An 18,608-nucleotide genomic window follows, 5' to 3' on the forward strand; every position below is an offset into this window, starting at 1 on the left:
TTCTATCTGCACTGAGATTGTCTAATATTTATGCTGTAGCTTTTTAACATGCCAACTTTCATTCAAAGTTTCTTTTAGGAATTAAGAAGGAGAAGCAAGAAATTTTTACTTTATGTCTATTTTCTATGTATTATTTATGTATTCATTTTTTATTTAGATTGGGACATTATATACTTGTGTAACAAGATGGCATAAACTGAAATAAAGGTATCTGTTCAAAATAAAATTCTATCACTATTTCTTTAAATCATAAATTTAGAAGCACTGTTTTCCAAAGGTAAAAAAGTAAATATTCAATGTCACATATAGACTACAGTTCATTATACTTCAGATATAAACATACAGTTTCAATTAATTATACATAAGTTTTATTTGAAGAAACGAAAAACATACAACCACAGTACTTCAATTAATGAACTTAGGAAAATCCCAAGTGCTTTTATAGTTCTTCAGTTACCATTAAAATAATACACTTTTTAAACCAGTTAAAATAAAGTGAAAAAGAAATAAATTCAGTAACATAAATAAATTCAATAAATTTCAGTATTACAGATTTGAGCAATACAAATTCAAAATACTACTCTGTCTTCCTGTGTTCTTTCCCACCAAAGTGTGCTGTTTAAAGTTCCACAACTATTATCTTCTTCCTCTTGTTCTTTAGTGAGTTCAACAAAAACCTAAATGAAAGTAAATAAGTGAGTACAGTATTCTGTATCTCATTTACCTCAAAGAATTTTTAACTAAATCAGAAATAGCATAAGGCTATATCTAATTACATTAATGATTCAAGTATCAAGAGACTTACTGCTATTAGTACATTTAAACAGAATAATCCCCATTAATCATATACCAAGATGAATGTCAATTTGGAGGATAAGATTTTTTTTGATTAATATATTTAAGTGGCACTCGCATAACAAATAATTTATAAATATTGAAGCTATGTAATTTGATATGCTACTGTAAAATACCATCATCATGACCCATTTCATTAAACAGAAAAAAATTGAGCTATTCAAAATAAGCAGATGAAGAACCTAAAGTTGTTTATATACAAAGTTTAGGAATATTGTATAACGATTTGCCTCTGATTCACACTCCCTCCCCCTCCAATATAAACTTAAACTAAACAATTAGATATTAGACACTTTCTTCTCTAAAAGAATTTTTAAAAATTTAACATTATAGTACCTGTTCCAATGTTGCTTGAGAAAAGCTGTATTCTTCAATGGCAAAAGTATGCTTAGCTATTAAAATATGAAAACAATATTTTACTGATCAATATTTTAAAGAATAAAAATGGCAGTAACTACTAAGTGGCTAATAATCTTTTATTAAAAAAACCCCGAAATCTCTGTAATCAACTCATTTTAATTTGAAGCTACCCAAAAGTTATTTTCCTCTTGCTTTGTTTCTCTTCCCCACCCCCACAATTCCTCATGGCCTAATAAGCACAATATATTTAATATTACTTGCCTCATTTCATCTTTTCCAAGCATCTCCTCCTTACTCTCCTTTATCTCTTTCCTCATTATTCCTTTTTTTATGATTTCTTTTAATCTCTGCTCTCTATTTCCCATTCCCGCATTCTAATACTGCTTGTTCCTGACTTCTTGAACTAGATCCTGGATATTATTCATATGTCCATATAATTTCTTAAAATTTATTGCAGATCCTTTTGCAATCTAATCTAATGCCAAATTTTCTATTCATTCTTTTAATTCTCCTAAGTAGTTCAGGTGTTCTCTTTAATCATAAAGGAATCACCAGGAAATACAGGTTGTTTCATAGATTATAAATGCCATAAAACAACCTGTATCTGAATACTTGCCCTCTCCAGGAGCTTACCTCCCTCACTGCCACCAGCATATTTTTATCCTACCTATCATTTATTTTACAAAGGTCAAGATTCAATTGAGCTTCTTTAAAGCTTTAAGGAATGTCTACCCTCTGATACTATGAATTTTCCTCTCCTCTCTCCTGCTGCTACTGGAGTCTTGCTACCATTTCTACTTCAATAGCCTAATATGAAGAAAGAATTCAAGAAACTCAATGCTCCCACTTCTGGACTGAGCTAGTGAGGGCTAATTAGCTGAACTTTATCATAGATGCAATGTGAAAAACTGTGGTGATAGCTCTTAAAATAGTAAAAGTTTTACACTACCATATAGGTGATCTACCAAATCCACACAGTATTAGTATTTACCTTATCTTAGATTAATAAAAGGTTATCTTCCTATTTACTATAGTTTCTACGATAAACTGACTCCCAATTTCTAAATTTTTAAATAAAATTCTTTTACAATTTGAAAGCTATCTTACCATGTTTTACAAATGTTACTTACCTTCTTCCAGCTTAGAAAAAGACTGTGAAAGGGACTGAACATCTTCCTTAGGAATTTTGTAAGCCAAAATAGAAGAAAAACTAAAAACATAGAAAAATAGGAAACATTTAAATTACTGCTATTGTGTTCTAAAGCTAAAGTTCAAAATTTTTAAAGTTCAAAATTAAACACCAATAACTTATTTTGATTCTGATTTAGATAAAAATTACTACTTGAAGTCTTAAACTATTTCCATGCACAGTAACTCACTACTAAATAAAAACTTGAAAAAGTTCAAATACTATCGAATATTGAAAGATCTAACAATAAGTTAGATATAAAACTCCAGTCATCAGACTACACTGATCCAATATTAGTGCTAATACAGACTTCCCCCCATCCTTAATATAATAACACATTTTTATGATTATTGCTCTATAAAAAAAGTTAAATTTTGAAAATCTTTACCTTTCCTGACGGCTTGCATTTGGGAAAATATATTGAATTTCTCTTTGAAGGCGGTCTATTTCTAAGTTTTCTATCCAGTCCTTTAATTTAATTTCCAAAAAGTAACCTTTTCCAAATTTACTTTTCAGATGCTGGACTGTCCCAATACATCTGTAATAATTTTTAAAAGAAAGCTCAGATATAAGACTTGACAGTTTCAAAAACTATTTCTCATCTAATGAGTGATTTCAATAAAATGTTTACGAGGGAATACTTTTAAATTTATAGAAAAGTTACAAATATACAGTCTCCATACACCCCTCACCCAGTTTGTTTCCCTAATATTATCATCCTACGTTACTATGGCACATTTGTCAAATTAGGAAACCAACACTGGCACATTACCATTTACTTGACTTTATTTGGATTTCACCAGTTTTTCCACTAATGTCCCTTTTCTGTTCTAGGATCTATCCAGGATACCATATTGCACTTAGTTGTCTCCTTAGTCTCCCCTGGGCTGTGACAATTTCTTACTCTTTTCTTCTTTTTCATGACTTTTGAGAGTTTAAGAAGAACTGGTCAAGTGTTTTAGTAAAATGTCCCTCAATTTGGAGCAGTCTTATATTTTTTTCATGATTACACTACGGTTATGGGTTTTGGGAGAAAATACCATAGAGCTGAAGCACTTTTCTTATCACATTATATCAGGCAGTACATGAAATCCACATGACATTGTCTGGTTAAGATAGCACTTGTCAGGTTTGTCTACTGTTACTATCTTCCCCTTTCTATACTTTAGAAGAGACTGGCTAAATCCAGACCACACTTGGGACACAGATGGGGGACTAAGCTTCCCCTCCTAGAGGGGGTAGTATTTACATATTTATTTGAAATCTTTCTATAAGGAAGATTTGCCTCTTCTCCCACATTTATTTATTCAATCATTTATTTATAAGAACATGAACTCATGTATATTTATTCTATACTTTGGGTTATAATCCAATACATTGTCTAGCAATTTTTTAAAATAATAAACATTCCAAGTTGTTGAATAATTAAGCCCATTGCAAATGCAAAGTAGGTAGCCATATTTTGGGAAAAATTCACATATTTACAAGTAATTCTATAGAAAGCAAACTGATTCAACAACTCAAATAAGGAAGAAAATGTTAACATTTAAATTAATATGCATTATTGTACGTTTTTTAAATGATGACATTTATAATCCACCCTCCCACCCCCCAAATAGCTGGTCAGACATCTACCTTAACTGCCCAGATACCATGATAGCCACTCGGTCACAGACAGCCTCTGCCTCCTCCATATAATGAGTGGTCAGGATAGCAGCCCGCTTTTTGTTTTTAAATGCAGTTCGAATTGCTCGCCTACAAAACATAGAATAAAAGAGAGGAAAGGATCTGAATGTTAATGAAAATACCCGGGTTTTTAAAAAACCCAGCTATTTGGTTAATTAGGGTAATTAAAATATATCAAATTTCAATTGCTGTACTTATTACTTTCTGCCCAACCATGATTTTTCAATAATTTATTTTCCCTTATTTTTAAAAGCTTGTCAGACAAATTTCATGATTTCAAATGTTTCTATGCATTAAAAAAATGAATTGTGAAAACTGATGCCTCTTCACGTTGTAACAAAAATAGCCATAGAATCATAGGAAAACCTTAGCATGCATCTAAACCAAATCTTCCATTTTATAAACACGGTAATCAAGGCTCAAAAAGTTGGTCAACTAAGCAGTACTGTGAATTCCTAGAAAGAATTCCAATATAAATTCAAGACAATACCAGGGTGTCAAAAAAAATGCATACAAGTGGACACTTTGGTCAACATTGCTCAAGCAGTAGTTCGCCGTAATCAGAAGTGTCTGGATGCTGACGGGAACCACTTTGAGCACCTCTTGTCATTGCAGAAGTCAAACATGACTTGTACTCATCTTTTTTTTTTGAAGATTTTATTGGGGAAGGGGAACAGGACTTTATTGGGGAACAGTGTGTACTTCCAGTCCTTTTTTTTTTTTTCCAAGTCAAGTTGTTGTCCTTTCAATCTTAGTTGTGGAGGGTGCTGTTCAGCTTCAAGTTGTTGTTCTTTCAGTCTTGGTTGTGGAGGGCGCAGCTCAGCTCCAGGTCCAGTTGCCATTGCTAGTTGCAGGGGGCACAGCCCACCATCCCTTGCGGGAGTTGAACCGGCAACCTTGTGGTTGAGAGGACACGCTCCAACCAACTGAGCCATCTGGGAGCTCAGCGGCAGCTCAGCTCAAGGTGCCGTGTTCAATTTTTAGTTGCAGGGGGTGCTGCCCACCATCCCTTGCGGGAGTCGAGGAATTGAACTGGCAACCTTGTGGTTGAGAGCCCACGCTCCAACCAACAACTGAGCCATCCGGGAGGCAGCTCAGCTCAAGGTGCCGTGTTCAATTTTTAGTTGCAGGGGGTGCTGCCCACCATCCCTTGTGGGACTCGAGGAATTGAACTGGCAACCTTGTGGTTGAGAGCCCACTGGCCCATGTGGGAATCGAACTGGCAGCCTTTGGAGTTAGGAGCATGGAGCTCTAACCGCCTGAGCCACCAGGCCAGCCCTGTACTCATCTTTTGTTATCGGTATAGAATGAGCATTAGAATTTTAATAGTTTTTCCTTTCTTAAAATACATATATATACATATACGTGTATATATATATATATGTGTGTATACACACACACACACACACACACACACATATATATATATGTATATGTATATACATATATATATTTGGCACCTTCTGTATTATTATGAGAAAGAATTATAATTTCTATGTGAAACGACTAGGAAAAAACCTTTTAAAAACTATTCAGACAGCAATACTCTTTATTTTAATAATTACCTATATACTCATTTTTGTTGTGAAATATATAAAATATTATCAGTATTTCATGAAAAAATGATAGTTTGAAACGTTTAACAGATTCTATAGAAATCAGAGTATTTAATTTTTAATTACTATTTTATGTATGGGTAGTATTTAAAATCAATATGTATATATAACTAGTATAAAACCATTAGTTATAATAAACTATTCTTTTATTCGAAAGTATGATAGTGTGTAATGTGTCCCAAGTGCCTTACTGTGATACTCACCACATGTGCTGTTTGGCTTTAGGATCCATACCCGTAGATGGTTCATCTAACAAAGTAATCTTAGGATTCCCCAGCATACTTAGAGCAAAACACAACTAGATGGAAAGAAAATGGGGGGTGAGTGCTGCAATATAAGGAATTCTATCATAACAGTATCGGACACTAAACTATCAATAAAACATACACATATTTGTTGTTTAATAAAAGTACCTTCCGCTTGATTCCTGCAGGTAGTTTCTTTACAGTTTTCTGAAGATGTTCCTTCAAATCAAGTGCATTTGTTATTCTGCAAAATAGATAATACAAAATGAGTATATTATACTCACTGTGATCATTGACATTCTTTTTTCTAGAACACTCTGTTGAAGCTTACAATTAGACTTCCAATTAACATCATTTTAAACAAATTAATATCTTGATGAAAAGGTTCACTTTAAGTTTCATGACAATTATATTTATTCTGTAATTAGAAATATAAAAATTGCCGTTTTCTTTTCATAGTTATCACAATTTGGTAAAGAACATATGAAAAAGTAATGACTATTTTCTCACACCTGTTATGAAGTTTTTAAAATGTGAAATGTAAATCTTTCTCCAGGTAACAAAAAAATTCTAAATTTTACCGATTTGTGACTTCTTTCATGTCACTTGGACTCATTCCTTTAACAGCTCCATAAATTTCAAAATGTTCCTGCAATGTAATATATGACCACAGAGGATTTATCTGAGGACAGTATCCCATACACTTAATGGAATCATCATCTTCAGTTGGGTCTGAAGAATAGTCTCCTAGGAATACCTACAAAAATACAAACCAATTTTAAATAACTATTTTTGCTTAATTTACATTGTAAAGGAGGTGGCAAGTGAATTACTTCAAACACCTTCCTAAAGTTAGGGTAATAATCAGGTCAGATTTTTACTCCTTTTGATGAAGAAAGGACATATATCGCTAAATCAAGAGTTCAGTGACATGGCCAGGAAGGATGATCAGGAATGCAATAATGATTGACAAAGCAAGCCTCAATTTTAACTAGGATGCTCGGGGGTCTCATTGGAAGCTAATATTTGAGTCAGAGAGGTAAGCAAATGTAGTCATTTGAATTTCTACGGGGTAAGGAATAGCCAACATGAGGAATAGCTAAGACAAAAACCCAAAGAAAAGAATATGCCTGGCATTTTCCAAGAAAGCAATAAGCCAGTGTGGTTGGTGTGAAGTAAGCAAGGGGAAGAGGAGGAGGAGATAGGATCAGAACAGTTTTGTGAACTTTCCAGAAAGTAATGAATGATATTTGTATAATCAAAGAGTAATCGATGGCAGGGTCAAGGTTAGCTGCCATACCTCATGAAATTAATACTACTGTCTTCCATTCAGTTGGTGGACAAATCACCCATGCACATAGTAATTATAAAAGCAGAAATACTGCATATGTGTGTGTCTGCACGTATGTTATGAAAATTTTACTATGTACATTATTTTCACAGATAACCAAAAAGATCACAATTTTTCATACTAAAAATTTAATATTAAAAAAATAAAATTTAAGCATCAAACTCCTAATTTGTCATTAAGAAATTTATCTTAATTAAAAATATAAATCATAGTAAACATATCCCACACCCTTGTATATCATACCTGGCCTGAAGTTGGTTCAATATCACCAACCAGAATATTAATAACTGTGCTTTTGCCTGCACCATTTGGGCCCAACAGCCCCAAGATCTCTCCTAAAGGAATTGATAGAAAAACCATAATGTTAAGTGAAATTAAAAATGGAAATTACTCTTCTGGAAACATTATTTAAGAAAAAAATAATTAAATACCAGCCTTTTTTCACACAGAAGGAGACGTATTTAGTTGCCACTTTCTTTACTTTTCTTGTAAGAAAATCTTTCTTATCGTCATACTCTTTATGCAAATTGCTGACCATAATGGCTGGTTTCTAACAAAGGAAAGAAGATTTAAAGACAGAGTTATAAATCAGAACTTACCATGAAGCAACAGGCTGCACTCAACTCATGTCCATACCATAAGAACTGTATTTGCTAATAAAGGGTACTGTATAAATAAGTACCCATTTGTGACTGAAATGACTTATTCAAAAGTAAGTGGACAAAAATACTTTTTCAAAGACTTTGTTTCAGATTGATTAATATGAAAAGAAAATATTTTCAGATTATTCCTCTGCATGGGTAACTGATCACTGCACATTTAATATGACTGAGCAATAACGAATAAATTACCTCTTCACAACACTGGCAACTCATCAGCTCCCTGACCTTTAGTCTTTCGGCTTTGACATCTTCATCTTCATCGTCATTGTTTGGTGGTTCTGGACACTTCTTATTTGGGGACTTTGTTGAAAGGGTCCTAAATATAAAAAGATAGTAGACTTTCAAATAATTAAAATAGTAAGGAATTCAACCACTGCATAGAGAAAAGACTGAAAAAATACGCCAACCTGAGAACTGTGGTTATCTCTGAAAGACAGAATTAAAGAGCTGTATTTCATTCACTGATACTATTTAGATATCATCTAAATTCATTCAACAATATTATTTATGACCAGTACATGTCAGGCACTACTTCACACAAAGATAAAAAGATAAAAAACAACAACCCTGGGCCCCTCCCTCAAAGAATTTACAGGACGGGTGTAAATGAGCTTGCTCGGAGTAGATGTAGAGGGCTGCCATCAGAACCAATAGAAACACCACAAAGGGAAGGCAAAGGAAAAAGTGTTTCCAAAGGAAATTTTGAAGAAATAATAAGGTAAAAAGGAAAATAGCAGTTGACATTATGGAAAACTGGAACAAAAGAAAAGTATAAGAAGAAAGAAGTCAATCATATTAAAGCCTGCAGATTAGTTAAATAAGTTGAGATACTTGACAAGACAAAGAGGACGTCATTAGCCATCTGACTGAAAACATTATCAGTAGAGGGGTAAGGGCAGACACCAGACTGTAGGGCGTTAAGGAGTGAATGGGAGGTGAGGAAGTGGAGACGGAAGCACTCTGGCTGTAAAAGAAGAGAGACCGGATAAGAACTAGAAAGAGATTCAGGTTTAAATGTGATTTATGAGTTCTGCTGTCTATTACTTTGTTTTGAATAGGAGAAAAGTGAACCCCTCCAAAAAGAAAATCACCCTGTTAAGATCCAAAAGCGGAACTGACTGAGCGACATTGTTAGGCAGACAGGATAGAGTTGGATAATAGGAGGGGCACCTCTTGCTCTGGGACTGGGAAAAGGCAAAAACAATGAAAGTGTGTCAGAAACTTAATTCATAATTAAGTGCTTTTGTTTTCTAAGATGGCAAGATCCTTTACTAAGGAGTAGAAAATAAGGTGAGGTGAGTTAATTTGGGGAATTTGAGGAACACAAAGAAGGCTTGGGATAACTATGGGAAGGAAAGAGATAGGACGGTGCCAGCTAACTAGGAAAATGTGATATGGTTACCGTGTTAAAACAAAGCTGAGTTTATGTGGGATAAATATGTAATTTATCAAACTGCATTTTTATGTTATTTTTCTCATGTACAATTAGAGTGACCAAAATGATGATTCTCAGTGGGCAGGTCAAAGATACAGAAGATGAGGGTGCTGAAAGAGGGTGAAAGTGATGAATCACGGAGCAAGGCTGGTTAGAGAAAAAAGTAAAAATAATAGGGATTTGCTAATACATTTGGGAGAACAGAAAAAAATCGAGAGTATGAAATGATAGGAGAAAAGTCCAATATGACTAATAAAATAAGATGGCTGGAAACAATGAAAAGTTACTGGTAGAGCTAGACACTGGAGTTTAAGATTATACAGATGAATTGAACAGCAGCAACGGCACGGCTCTGATGCAAATACATGGCGAAATGGAACAGAGACAAAAATCACTGGCTTGAAGAAAATCAAACTCTGAGGGGTTAGGTTATCTATGTGGATGCTGAAGTCTCCCCAGTGATGACAGTAAGAAAAGGGGCAAAGAGGAGAAGAGTCGGATGCTAAGTCTTCAATGAATGTGGGACGTATCCAATGGTTAATAAATAACCATTACATGTTTATCTATACATTCCAGTTTTCTACAGTATGTTAATATTCAGGAAATAAACAAATATGTAAGAAACATTAAAAAAAATTCAGAACCAACTTAGTACCAATAGCTATATTTGAATAAGCAACTCTTCTTAAATTTAAAACACTGTGAAAAGAAAATGCAGAGACTTGGAGAAAATATTTTCAAATCATATAATCTATCCAGTAAGAAAACCTGTATTCAGAATATATAAAGAACTCATAATTCAAGAATATAAAGATATTTCATTTTTTTTTAACGGGCAAAGGATTCAAACACATTTCTCAAAAGAAAATATAAAAATGGACAAAAAGCACATGAAAAGATGCTCAACACAGGAATCATCAGGAAAATGCAAATCAAAACCACAATGAGACACCACTTTATATCCACTGGAATGGCTAAAATCAAAAAGATAAACAGTAACAAATATTGGCAAGAATGTGGAGAAAACAGAACCCTCAGACATTCCTGAAAGGACAGTACAGTGTTCCCCCCTTTTTGGTAGTTTCGCTTTCTGCAGTTTCAGTTATCTGCAGTTAACTGCAGTTTAAAAATATTAAATGTTAAAACTGCAGAAATAAACAATTCACAAGTTTTAAATTTCATACTGTTCTGATAGCATGACGACATCTTGAACTGTCCCACTCTGTCCACCTGGGACCTGAATCATGTCTTTGTCCAGCACTCGTTATGTCATTTAGTAACCCTCAGTTATCAGATGGACTATTTCACTATCACAGTGGTTGTGTTCAAGTAACCTTTATTTTACTCAATAATGGTCCCAAAGCACAAGAACGGTGATGCTGGCAATTCAGACATGCCAAAGAGAAGCCATACAGGGCTTCCTTTAGTGAAAAGATATGCATGTATAGGACAAAAAAATAGTACATCTAGAGTTGGGTACTACCCACGATTTCAGGCGTCCACTGGGGGATCTTGGAACATATCCCTGATAGATAAGGAAAGACTACTGTAAAATAGTGCAAACACTTTAGAAAACAGTCTGGCAGTTCTTCCAAAGGTTAAACATAGAATTACAACATGACCCATCAATTCTACTCCTAGGTATCCACACAAGAGAAATGAAAATATATGTCCACACAAATACTATACACAAATGTTCATAGCATCACTATTATAATAGCCAAAAAGTGGAAACAACTCAAATGTCCATCGACTAATCAACGGATAGTGTGGCCTACTCATACACTGTAATATTACTGACCAAAAAAAAAAAAAAAAAAGTAATGAAATACTACTACATGCTACAACATGGATGCATCTTGAAAACATAAAAGAAGCCAGACAAAAAATGACTACATACTGTATAATTCCACTTATATGAATGTTCAAAATTGGTCAATCTATTATTTAGAGACAGAAAGTAGATTAGTGGTTATATAGGGTTATGAGGTATGGCAGGAGGGATGGAAAAGTAACTAGTAATGGGTACAAGCTTTCCTTTGGGGGTGATGAAAATGATCTAAAATCAGATTATAGTAATAGTCGCACAGCTCTGTAAATACACTAAAAAACATTAAAACTTAAAAAAAAAAATTTAACTGACCTGAAAAATGGATCCTTTCTTATTGATCTGCCTCCGTATTTTTTCTCATAGTGCTGTAAGAGGAAAATCCATAGTACACACTGCAAGTAAGGCTAAAAGAAGAACATGGAACAGCTCATGAGTGAATCTTTTTTTTTTCTATACCAACAGAACAAAGACCACATATATCAGTTTCCTTACCAACACCAGAAAAATTAATCACTTTTTTTGCATGTCATATCAGATATGAATAGATTTTAACACATTTTTTGGGGGAAACGAGTAAACTTGTCATATTGCCTCTAGTTGGAACCGGCAAAAATTTTGCAAAGTAAATAAATAGAGACCTCTTTTTAAACTAAAACACTGAAAGTTTCATAGAAAAATATCAAATAGATCGAAAGATATGAATATTTTACGGAAAGTCTAATTTGGTGAGAAAATGTCAAAAAAGCCCCGCGTTACGACACGATTTGGCGGGAAAATGCCCGCTTACAAAGTGTTAATATAAACCAACATAGATTTTTAGTAAAATAACCCTTCACATACTTTTCTATCTCTGTTAAGTTCATTGGTTGTCAGCTTCATAAAATATAATCAAAAGGGGAAAAAAGCTGTTTTTGAACCTAAGGAAGTCAGAATAATTAAATAATGTAAAAAAGCCAAGAATATTAAAATCGACGTTCAGTAAATGAAAATTATTACCACCAAAATGCACATTAGCATTAACTAACACATTCTTTATGCACCTTCGATTTTATGCAAGAGGATACAAAGTAAAAAGGAAATTAAAATCATACAACTAAACTTAAGGTAACATGCTAACACAAAAACATTTTCGTTATTTCTTACCGATATAACAGCCACCAAAAATCTGTCCCATGGATTATAGGTATCCTCATTTTTTTGTATATTTTTCCATAAATCCTAAAACAAAAATTTTTAAAAATGTATATGCTGCTGTGATATTGTGACATAATGATATTTGGTCTTTGACACGGGTTCCTGGCACATAGCTTCTAACATCCTTGGATTTCCTGAGTGATAGAGGTGATAAGAGCATCTTTTGTTGTTTAAAACAAGCACCTTTCAACCAAAGCTGACAGGTGACTCTTGGGAGAAAGGAGGCTGGTTGCCAGAGGAACCAACCAAGTGATTAGAGGGTTGGAACTTTCAGCCCCATCCACTGACCAAGAGGGCAAGGAAAGGTATACCCTAAACACATGGTTTGGAGAGCTCCCAACTTGATGAAAACATTCGCATACTGGGAGGGTGGTACACTCCAAACTCCCAGGGACAGAAGTTTCTGCATTTGGGACCTTTCTGGACCTTGCCCTATTTATCTCTTAACCTAGCTATTCATTTGTATATCTGCTATAATAAGCTGGTAATAGGAACTAAAGTGTTTCCCTGGGTTCTGTAAGCCATTATAGCAAATTATTGAACCTGAAAAGGGGTCATAGGAACCCTGGATTTGTAACCAAGTCAGACAGAAGTGTAAGTAACCTGGGAACCCACTACTTGCAACTGGCACCTGAAGTCGGGGGGCAGTCTTGTGAGATTGAGCCCTTAAACTGTGGGGTCCGCGCTAACTCCAGGTTAATATCATATTGCTTTATGTGAGGGAAAAACCCACATATTTGGTGTCAGAAGTATTGTGAGTAATAGTTTTCTTTTAGCTGCAATGTGTAGAAATATTTGGATTAAAATGAAAACATGCATTTTGTTCAGCAAACATGTATTTTGTATAAATAAGTTAGCTACTACTATTAATAACTGTGATTTGTACTTAAATTCTTCCCCATCCCCAAATATTTCTATCTAAGGAGATAACATAAACATATTAAACTGAAACAAAAATGGGGGTGGGGAGTAAAGAGATTAGTGAGTGGAATTAATCAGTAATCATCCTAAGTCAATAATTCATCACTTAATTTTCTTAATCACATGGAATTTTTTTCAATTATCCAGGCTGAATAAAGCTAATCTGTTTTTATTTCTTCTTTGAAAAAAAATCTCTACACTTTATTTTCTCTAATCCCTTTACAATACATTACATAATCTTTGAAAAACACCCCCAAATACTGAAGTCAGATCATATTTATAATTTATGTGCATATATCATCTTGGGCATCAAAGAACATGTAATGGACACAGCCCTCCTCTGAGACTTTAAGGTTTAAAAACACATATAAAAAGAATCTGCAGTAATTTAAAACTGCTGCAGTAACAACAATTAAATCAAGTAGTAGCAGCTAATATGAAGAAATTTTTTACTATTTTCAGTACAAGAGCTAAGATCTCAAAGATTAGGTACTATTATGCTTTTTAAATATTAAAACACGTAAGAGACCCACCTTTATGAAATAAATCAGACAGCCTAGAAGTGGATAGATCGGAATAGCTATGCAAAATGTATAATGAAGAATAGCTGTAACTGTGTATCCCATAAAGAAAGTTATTTCGGTGATTGCCGTGCAAACCAACGCTATCTAAAGAGGAAAAAAAAGGAGAAAACAAGTGAAAAAGTGCTTAGAAATTTCATGCTCAGCATTAACTATGTTTTCAATCCTTAGTAAAACATGAAACCAAAGATGATAGTTGGCCAGGAAGCACCAGGGTACTGGTACCAGTTGTTTTTAGCTGGCACCCTTGCCGAGCAATTGTTAAATGCTTTCAATAACATCCCTTCATGGAAGGGATGATGCAGAAGACAAATACACAGACAATAAGATGCTGCCAGCTATGTATCTATTTAAGTTCTGTACTCAGAAAAGACACACTAACATTTTTCAATGTAATCCTGAAAGAGTTCAGGACTCTTTTTTATCAAGTACAATCATGAGTTTCAAATAAGTTGCTGTGAAAAGTTGGGATGAATAATATAAAATGTGACTTACCATAGAATAGATTAATGACCAAAATTCCTTGGTATTTGAAATTTTTTTAAAAGTGAAAGAAATAACATAGGTAAACAGAATAACTGATGGAACATAACCAATAAGACAAAAAACCTGTAAAACAAAAATGTGTAATTTTATATGAAAATATGAACAACAATACATAGATATAAAATACCAGTCATATTAAACTATTAAGGACTAATTATTCAAATTTTACTGCTCAACAAATCACTCCCCAAAATAAAATTATAGTAGGAGTTACTACGGACATTTCTCTTAAATCAAGAAAATTCATGCTTTTAACTAATTAGCACAATCCTGAATAATTCATATAAATTGTTCACTATTTGCAGTTCTTTTCTCTGTCCAGCAAAATGCCATCTCCTGTCATTTTATTATAAAAACAAGTATAGCTGGTTACAACTTTATCTTTCTCAATCAGCTATTAGCTACGATCTTAATATACAGCACTTAAGGCATTTTGTAAATTTTTAAGAAAAACTTTTATTAATTTATAAGGCAGAACTTAATATGTAAGGTCAGTATGATCTCTGGGAAAATAGAGATGTTTACTTTCATCAAACCCAACCTCATTTAGCTCCTGGCTTTTTCCTCAAATAAATCATTCATATGAAAGGGTCTAGCAGCAGTCATTTACATATGAACGTGAATGCAAATCACACTTTTTCTTAGTATTTTAAGCTTAATTTTAAATTATGGAATAAAAGAGCTTCTTTGTGAAATTATTTTCAGGCATAGAGACAAGGAAGACATTTTAAGGAAGCACTATTTAAGTATTCATGATTACACACAAGTAGGTAGTCTACATGAAAAACCACCTCAGTTTCAAGGAAACATTTTATAATGGTAGTAAGTTATTGTTTTTAAAAATTGCTTATAGTACTATAAATTGCATTAATTATAGGTATTATATACAATAATTAAATAGAGGCTGGCTCTATTGTCTGTAAAAAAAATAAATATCCAAAATACTCAACCAGCCAATTGTAACATTTATAAAGGTTTTGTTTTTTAAAGTAGCCCTTTATTTATAAATAGCACAACTGATGTTAACTTACCACAGAAAGAAACTTTACAGCATAAAAATATAATCCATAATGAAATGCAAATAAACTTCCTAGCATCAAAATAAGAACAACAAAAAATAAGGGGATATCGACAATAGCTTGTCCAATCCAATATGCAGATGGCAAAAGACCTGCAAGTTTAAGTTGAGTATAAGCTTTGATCTGAAAAAAACAAAAGAAAACAATTAATTATAATTTTAAACACTTTGCAAACAAACAAAAACTCTAGCTAATTATTGTAGAACTCTTAATTTTATATCAACAAAACAATAAGTCTATATTCCAGGTCTATAGGTAATAAAAGCCCTCCTTACAGCTAAATATAAATTCCATTTAGCCTGTTACAACTTCAATCAATTTTTCAGAATCAGACTACAACAGTGCTGCTAAGAAACATAAAACTAACACGAAAGGTGTTGTTGGGGTTTTAGCTGTACAATAGTGATTATGCATCATAGTCGTCAAAACATGATAGTGAAAATGTGTGGAAATAGATGGAAAGATCTATTTTAAACAGGAAAAGGAATCTCATTTTTAAAAACTGACCTTTCATGAAAACACTAATAAACTGCCAACTACCCTCTGGATTTACACAGGGCTTTCAGATTAAGTGTGAAACTTTGTATAAATAATGTACTTAAAAGCCTTTTATACATATATACTCTTGTGTAGTACATAAATGTAAGCTGTTAATACTACCATAAGTAAATAGCATTTTCATGAGTACTAAAAGTAACTTAAATGATATAGTTCTTTTAAATCCTAATGCGCTCATTACTTAATTTGAAATTTTAAAAAACTTTTACAAATCCAAATTCTTAACAATTTTATTCAGTTGATTTCTGTTATCAAAAAGACATCCCTTCTAATAATTAAAAGTTATATGAAAGAACAAGCCATAGAGTAAAGTAAGGGGAAGCATGGAATATAAAGTGTAGTTAAGAAGACGAAAAATTATTAAAAAACTGGACAACTGTTGTGCTCAATGAATTATAAGAACAAAAACACAAATTCCAACATAAAGTATAAAAACATAAACCAAGTCAAATACAATTATTTTCAATAATCCAATGGAATGCTCTTGTTATTCATACACTGCTGGTGGGAATGTCAAATGGTTTACCTACTCTGGAAAACAGTTTGACAGTTTTTTATAAAACTAAATATGGAATCACCACACAACATGGCATTGTACTCTTGAGCATGGGCATGTATCCCAGAGAAATAAAAACCTCTGTTCACACAAAAAACCCATACACAAATGTTCATAGCAACTGAACTCATAATAGTAAAAAACTGGAAACCCAAATCCACACCATGGCAATAAAAAGAATAAACACTGATACATGCAAACTGGATGAATCTACAGGAAATTGCGCTTAGTGAGAAAAGCCAACCTCAAAAGAAAATATGCTGTGATTCTATTTGTACATTCCTGAAATATCAAAATTAAAGAAATGGAGAACAGGTCAGTGGTTGTCAGAGGTCAGGGAGGGGGTGGGGCAGGCGTGTGGGCTTGAAAAGGGCAGCAGAAGAGATCTTTGTGGTGACAGTACTGTTATGTATCTTGATGTATCAATGTCAATATTCTGGTTGTGATATAGAACTACAGTTTTGCAAGATACTATTGGGGTAAAGTGGATCAGAGTACATAGGGTCTCACTGTATTATTTCTTACAACCTAACATGAATCTATAATTACCTCAAAATAAAAATTTGAATAAAAAAAATTTAAGTGGAAACAAAAAAAGAGAAAAATGGAATTGTCTAGTAAGTTTTATCTTTGAGGGGTAGAAATTATGGATGATTTTTATTTTCTTTATACTTTACTGTATTTTCTAAAATAGTACAATGAATATATATAAAAGTTGAATATATTTTTAAAATATCTCCTGAAACTCATGTATTACTTTTACATGAGGCTTAATCTCATTATTAATCTCACTGTATAAAATAATTTAGACAAAACTTGCTTCCACTGAACTAAGAACAGATATGGAGAGAACGAGAATTTTGATTAGAGGAGTAAGAGAAAGACAATTTCGGCAGAATGGAAGAGTGGAAGGTTTTGAACGGCCAAAAGACTGTGTAAGATCATCATCTGCCTGGATGGAGGACATCAAAATGAGAAGGAGCAAAAAAGGTGAAAGAATACTAAGAAAACCTCTGTACACATAGCAATTTTCCTTAGGTCCTGGTGATGACAATCATTTCTCCCCTTTTTTATTTAACATCAGTTAATTGCCTTATGCAATCAATACATTCTATTGAAGGTTAAGGGAGAGAGGCAGTTTGGTGTACCAATTAAGAACATAAGGATCACAGTGAGTTCCCAGATCTACTACTTAACACAAGATGAGTTAACCTGGACACATTATATGAACACTTCCATCTTCCATTTCCTGACCTATAAAGTAGGTAACGTAAAACTTACCTCACAATGTTGTAAGGATGAAAGGATATACTTTAAAGAGTATGGCAAGAATCTGAGTATTAAATGATAGTTACTACTATTACTATAAGAAATTATAATAAATGTATTTATACTCCATTTCTTACTCCTGAAATAATTATATGTAAATCTTGCACTCATGCAAAATAGGTTATTTTTAATGAGATTTCTTATTAGCAAACTATAGCTGTAATTTTTTAACTGAGTCATTCATTACCTTATGATTCTCTGCATTTTCCATGGCAAAGTAAGGTGGCATTGCAGTGACAATGATTCCAAGTAAAGCTGCTTGAAAATACATCTCAATTTTAAAAACTATGTCTGTAATTTCCTGAAAGACAACCACAGAATAAGAAACAAAACTGAGAATTACTTTATATCATCTTAGTACTTCCTACAAGCCTATCAAAACCTCTGAAGAAATACATTGGACAACCATCCCAGGAACAGTCTACATGAAAAAACAGGTGGCAGAGTGAGCAGGCAGTGAGCTCCAGTACCAACTTTGCTACTTATTAAATAGCGATATGATCCTGAGCAAATCACTGTACTTCCATTTCATTATCTATAACACAGAAAAATATGGCATATAAATTAACTTCACCATGTAATTAAAAATAATAACTGCACAGAGAGCAGTTAAC

General features: G+C 33.2%; 1 protein-coding gene across 3 annotated transcripts in view; it reads right to left on the reverse strand.

Moving 5' to 3' along the window:
• Positions 1-345: 345 nt before the first annotated feature.
• The window catches only part of ABCA5 (ATP binding cassette subfamily A member 5), a 56,817-nt gene continuing 38,554 nt past the window's right edge, over positions 346-18,608 (reverse strand). For all 3 annotated transcript variants that reach the window (XM_019733015.3, XM_019733016.3, XM_088802343.1), the window contains 17 exons: positions 18,182-18,295; positions 15,504-15,674; positions 14,422-14,535; positions 13,879-14,013; positions 12,374-12,448; positions 11,543-11,634; positions 8,154-8,280; positions 7,738-7,852; positions 7,546-7,637; positions 6,533-6,708; positions 6,120-6,195; positions 5,910-6,004; positions 4,040-4,159; positions 2,793-2,942; positions 2,346-2,425; positions 1,192-1,247; positions 346-677 (listed from right to left, as the gene is read on the reverse strand). In XM_019733015.3, coding sequence (XP_019588574.1) covers positions 570-677; positions 1,192-1,247; positions 2,346-2,425; positions 2,793-2,942; positions 4,040-4,159; positions 5,910-6,004; positions 6,120-6,195; positions 6,533-6,708; positions 7,546-7,637; positions 7,738-7,852; positions 8,154-8,280; positions 11,543-11,634; positions 12,374-12,448; positions 13,879-14,013; positions 14,422-14,535; positions 15,504-15,674; positions 18,182-18,295 — 1,896 coding nt within the window. In that variant the 3' untranslated portion in view covers positions 346-569. The remainder of the gene's footprint in view (positions 678-1,191; positions 1,248-2,345; positions 2,426-2,792; positions 2,943-4,039; positions 4,160-5,909; positions 6,005-6,119; positions 6,196-6,532; positions 6,709-7,545; positions 7,638-7,737; positions 7,853-8,153; positions 8,281-11,542; positions 11,635-12,373; positions 12,449-13,878; positions 14,014-14,421; positions 14,536-15,503; positions 15,675-18,181; positions 18,296-18,608) is intronic.

The sequence above is a fragment of the Rhinolophus sinicus genome, chromosome 12, assembly GCF_057876585.1.
Source record: "Rhinolophus sinicus isolate RSI-liver-muscle chromosome 12, RSI-T2T, whole genome shotgun sequence".
NCBI classification, from domain to species: Eukaryota; Metazoa; Chordata; class Mammalia; order Chiroptera; family Rhinolophidae; genus Rhinolophus; species Rhinolophus sinicus.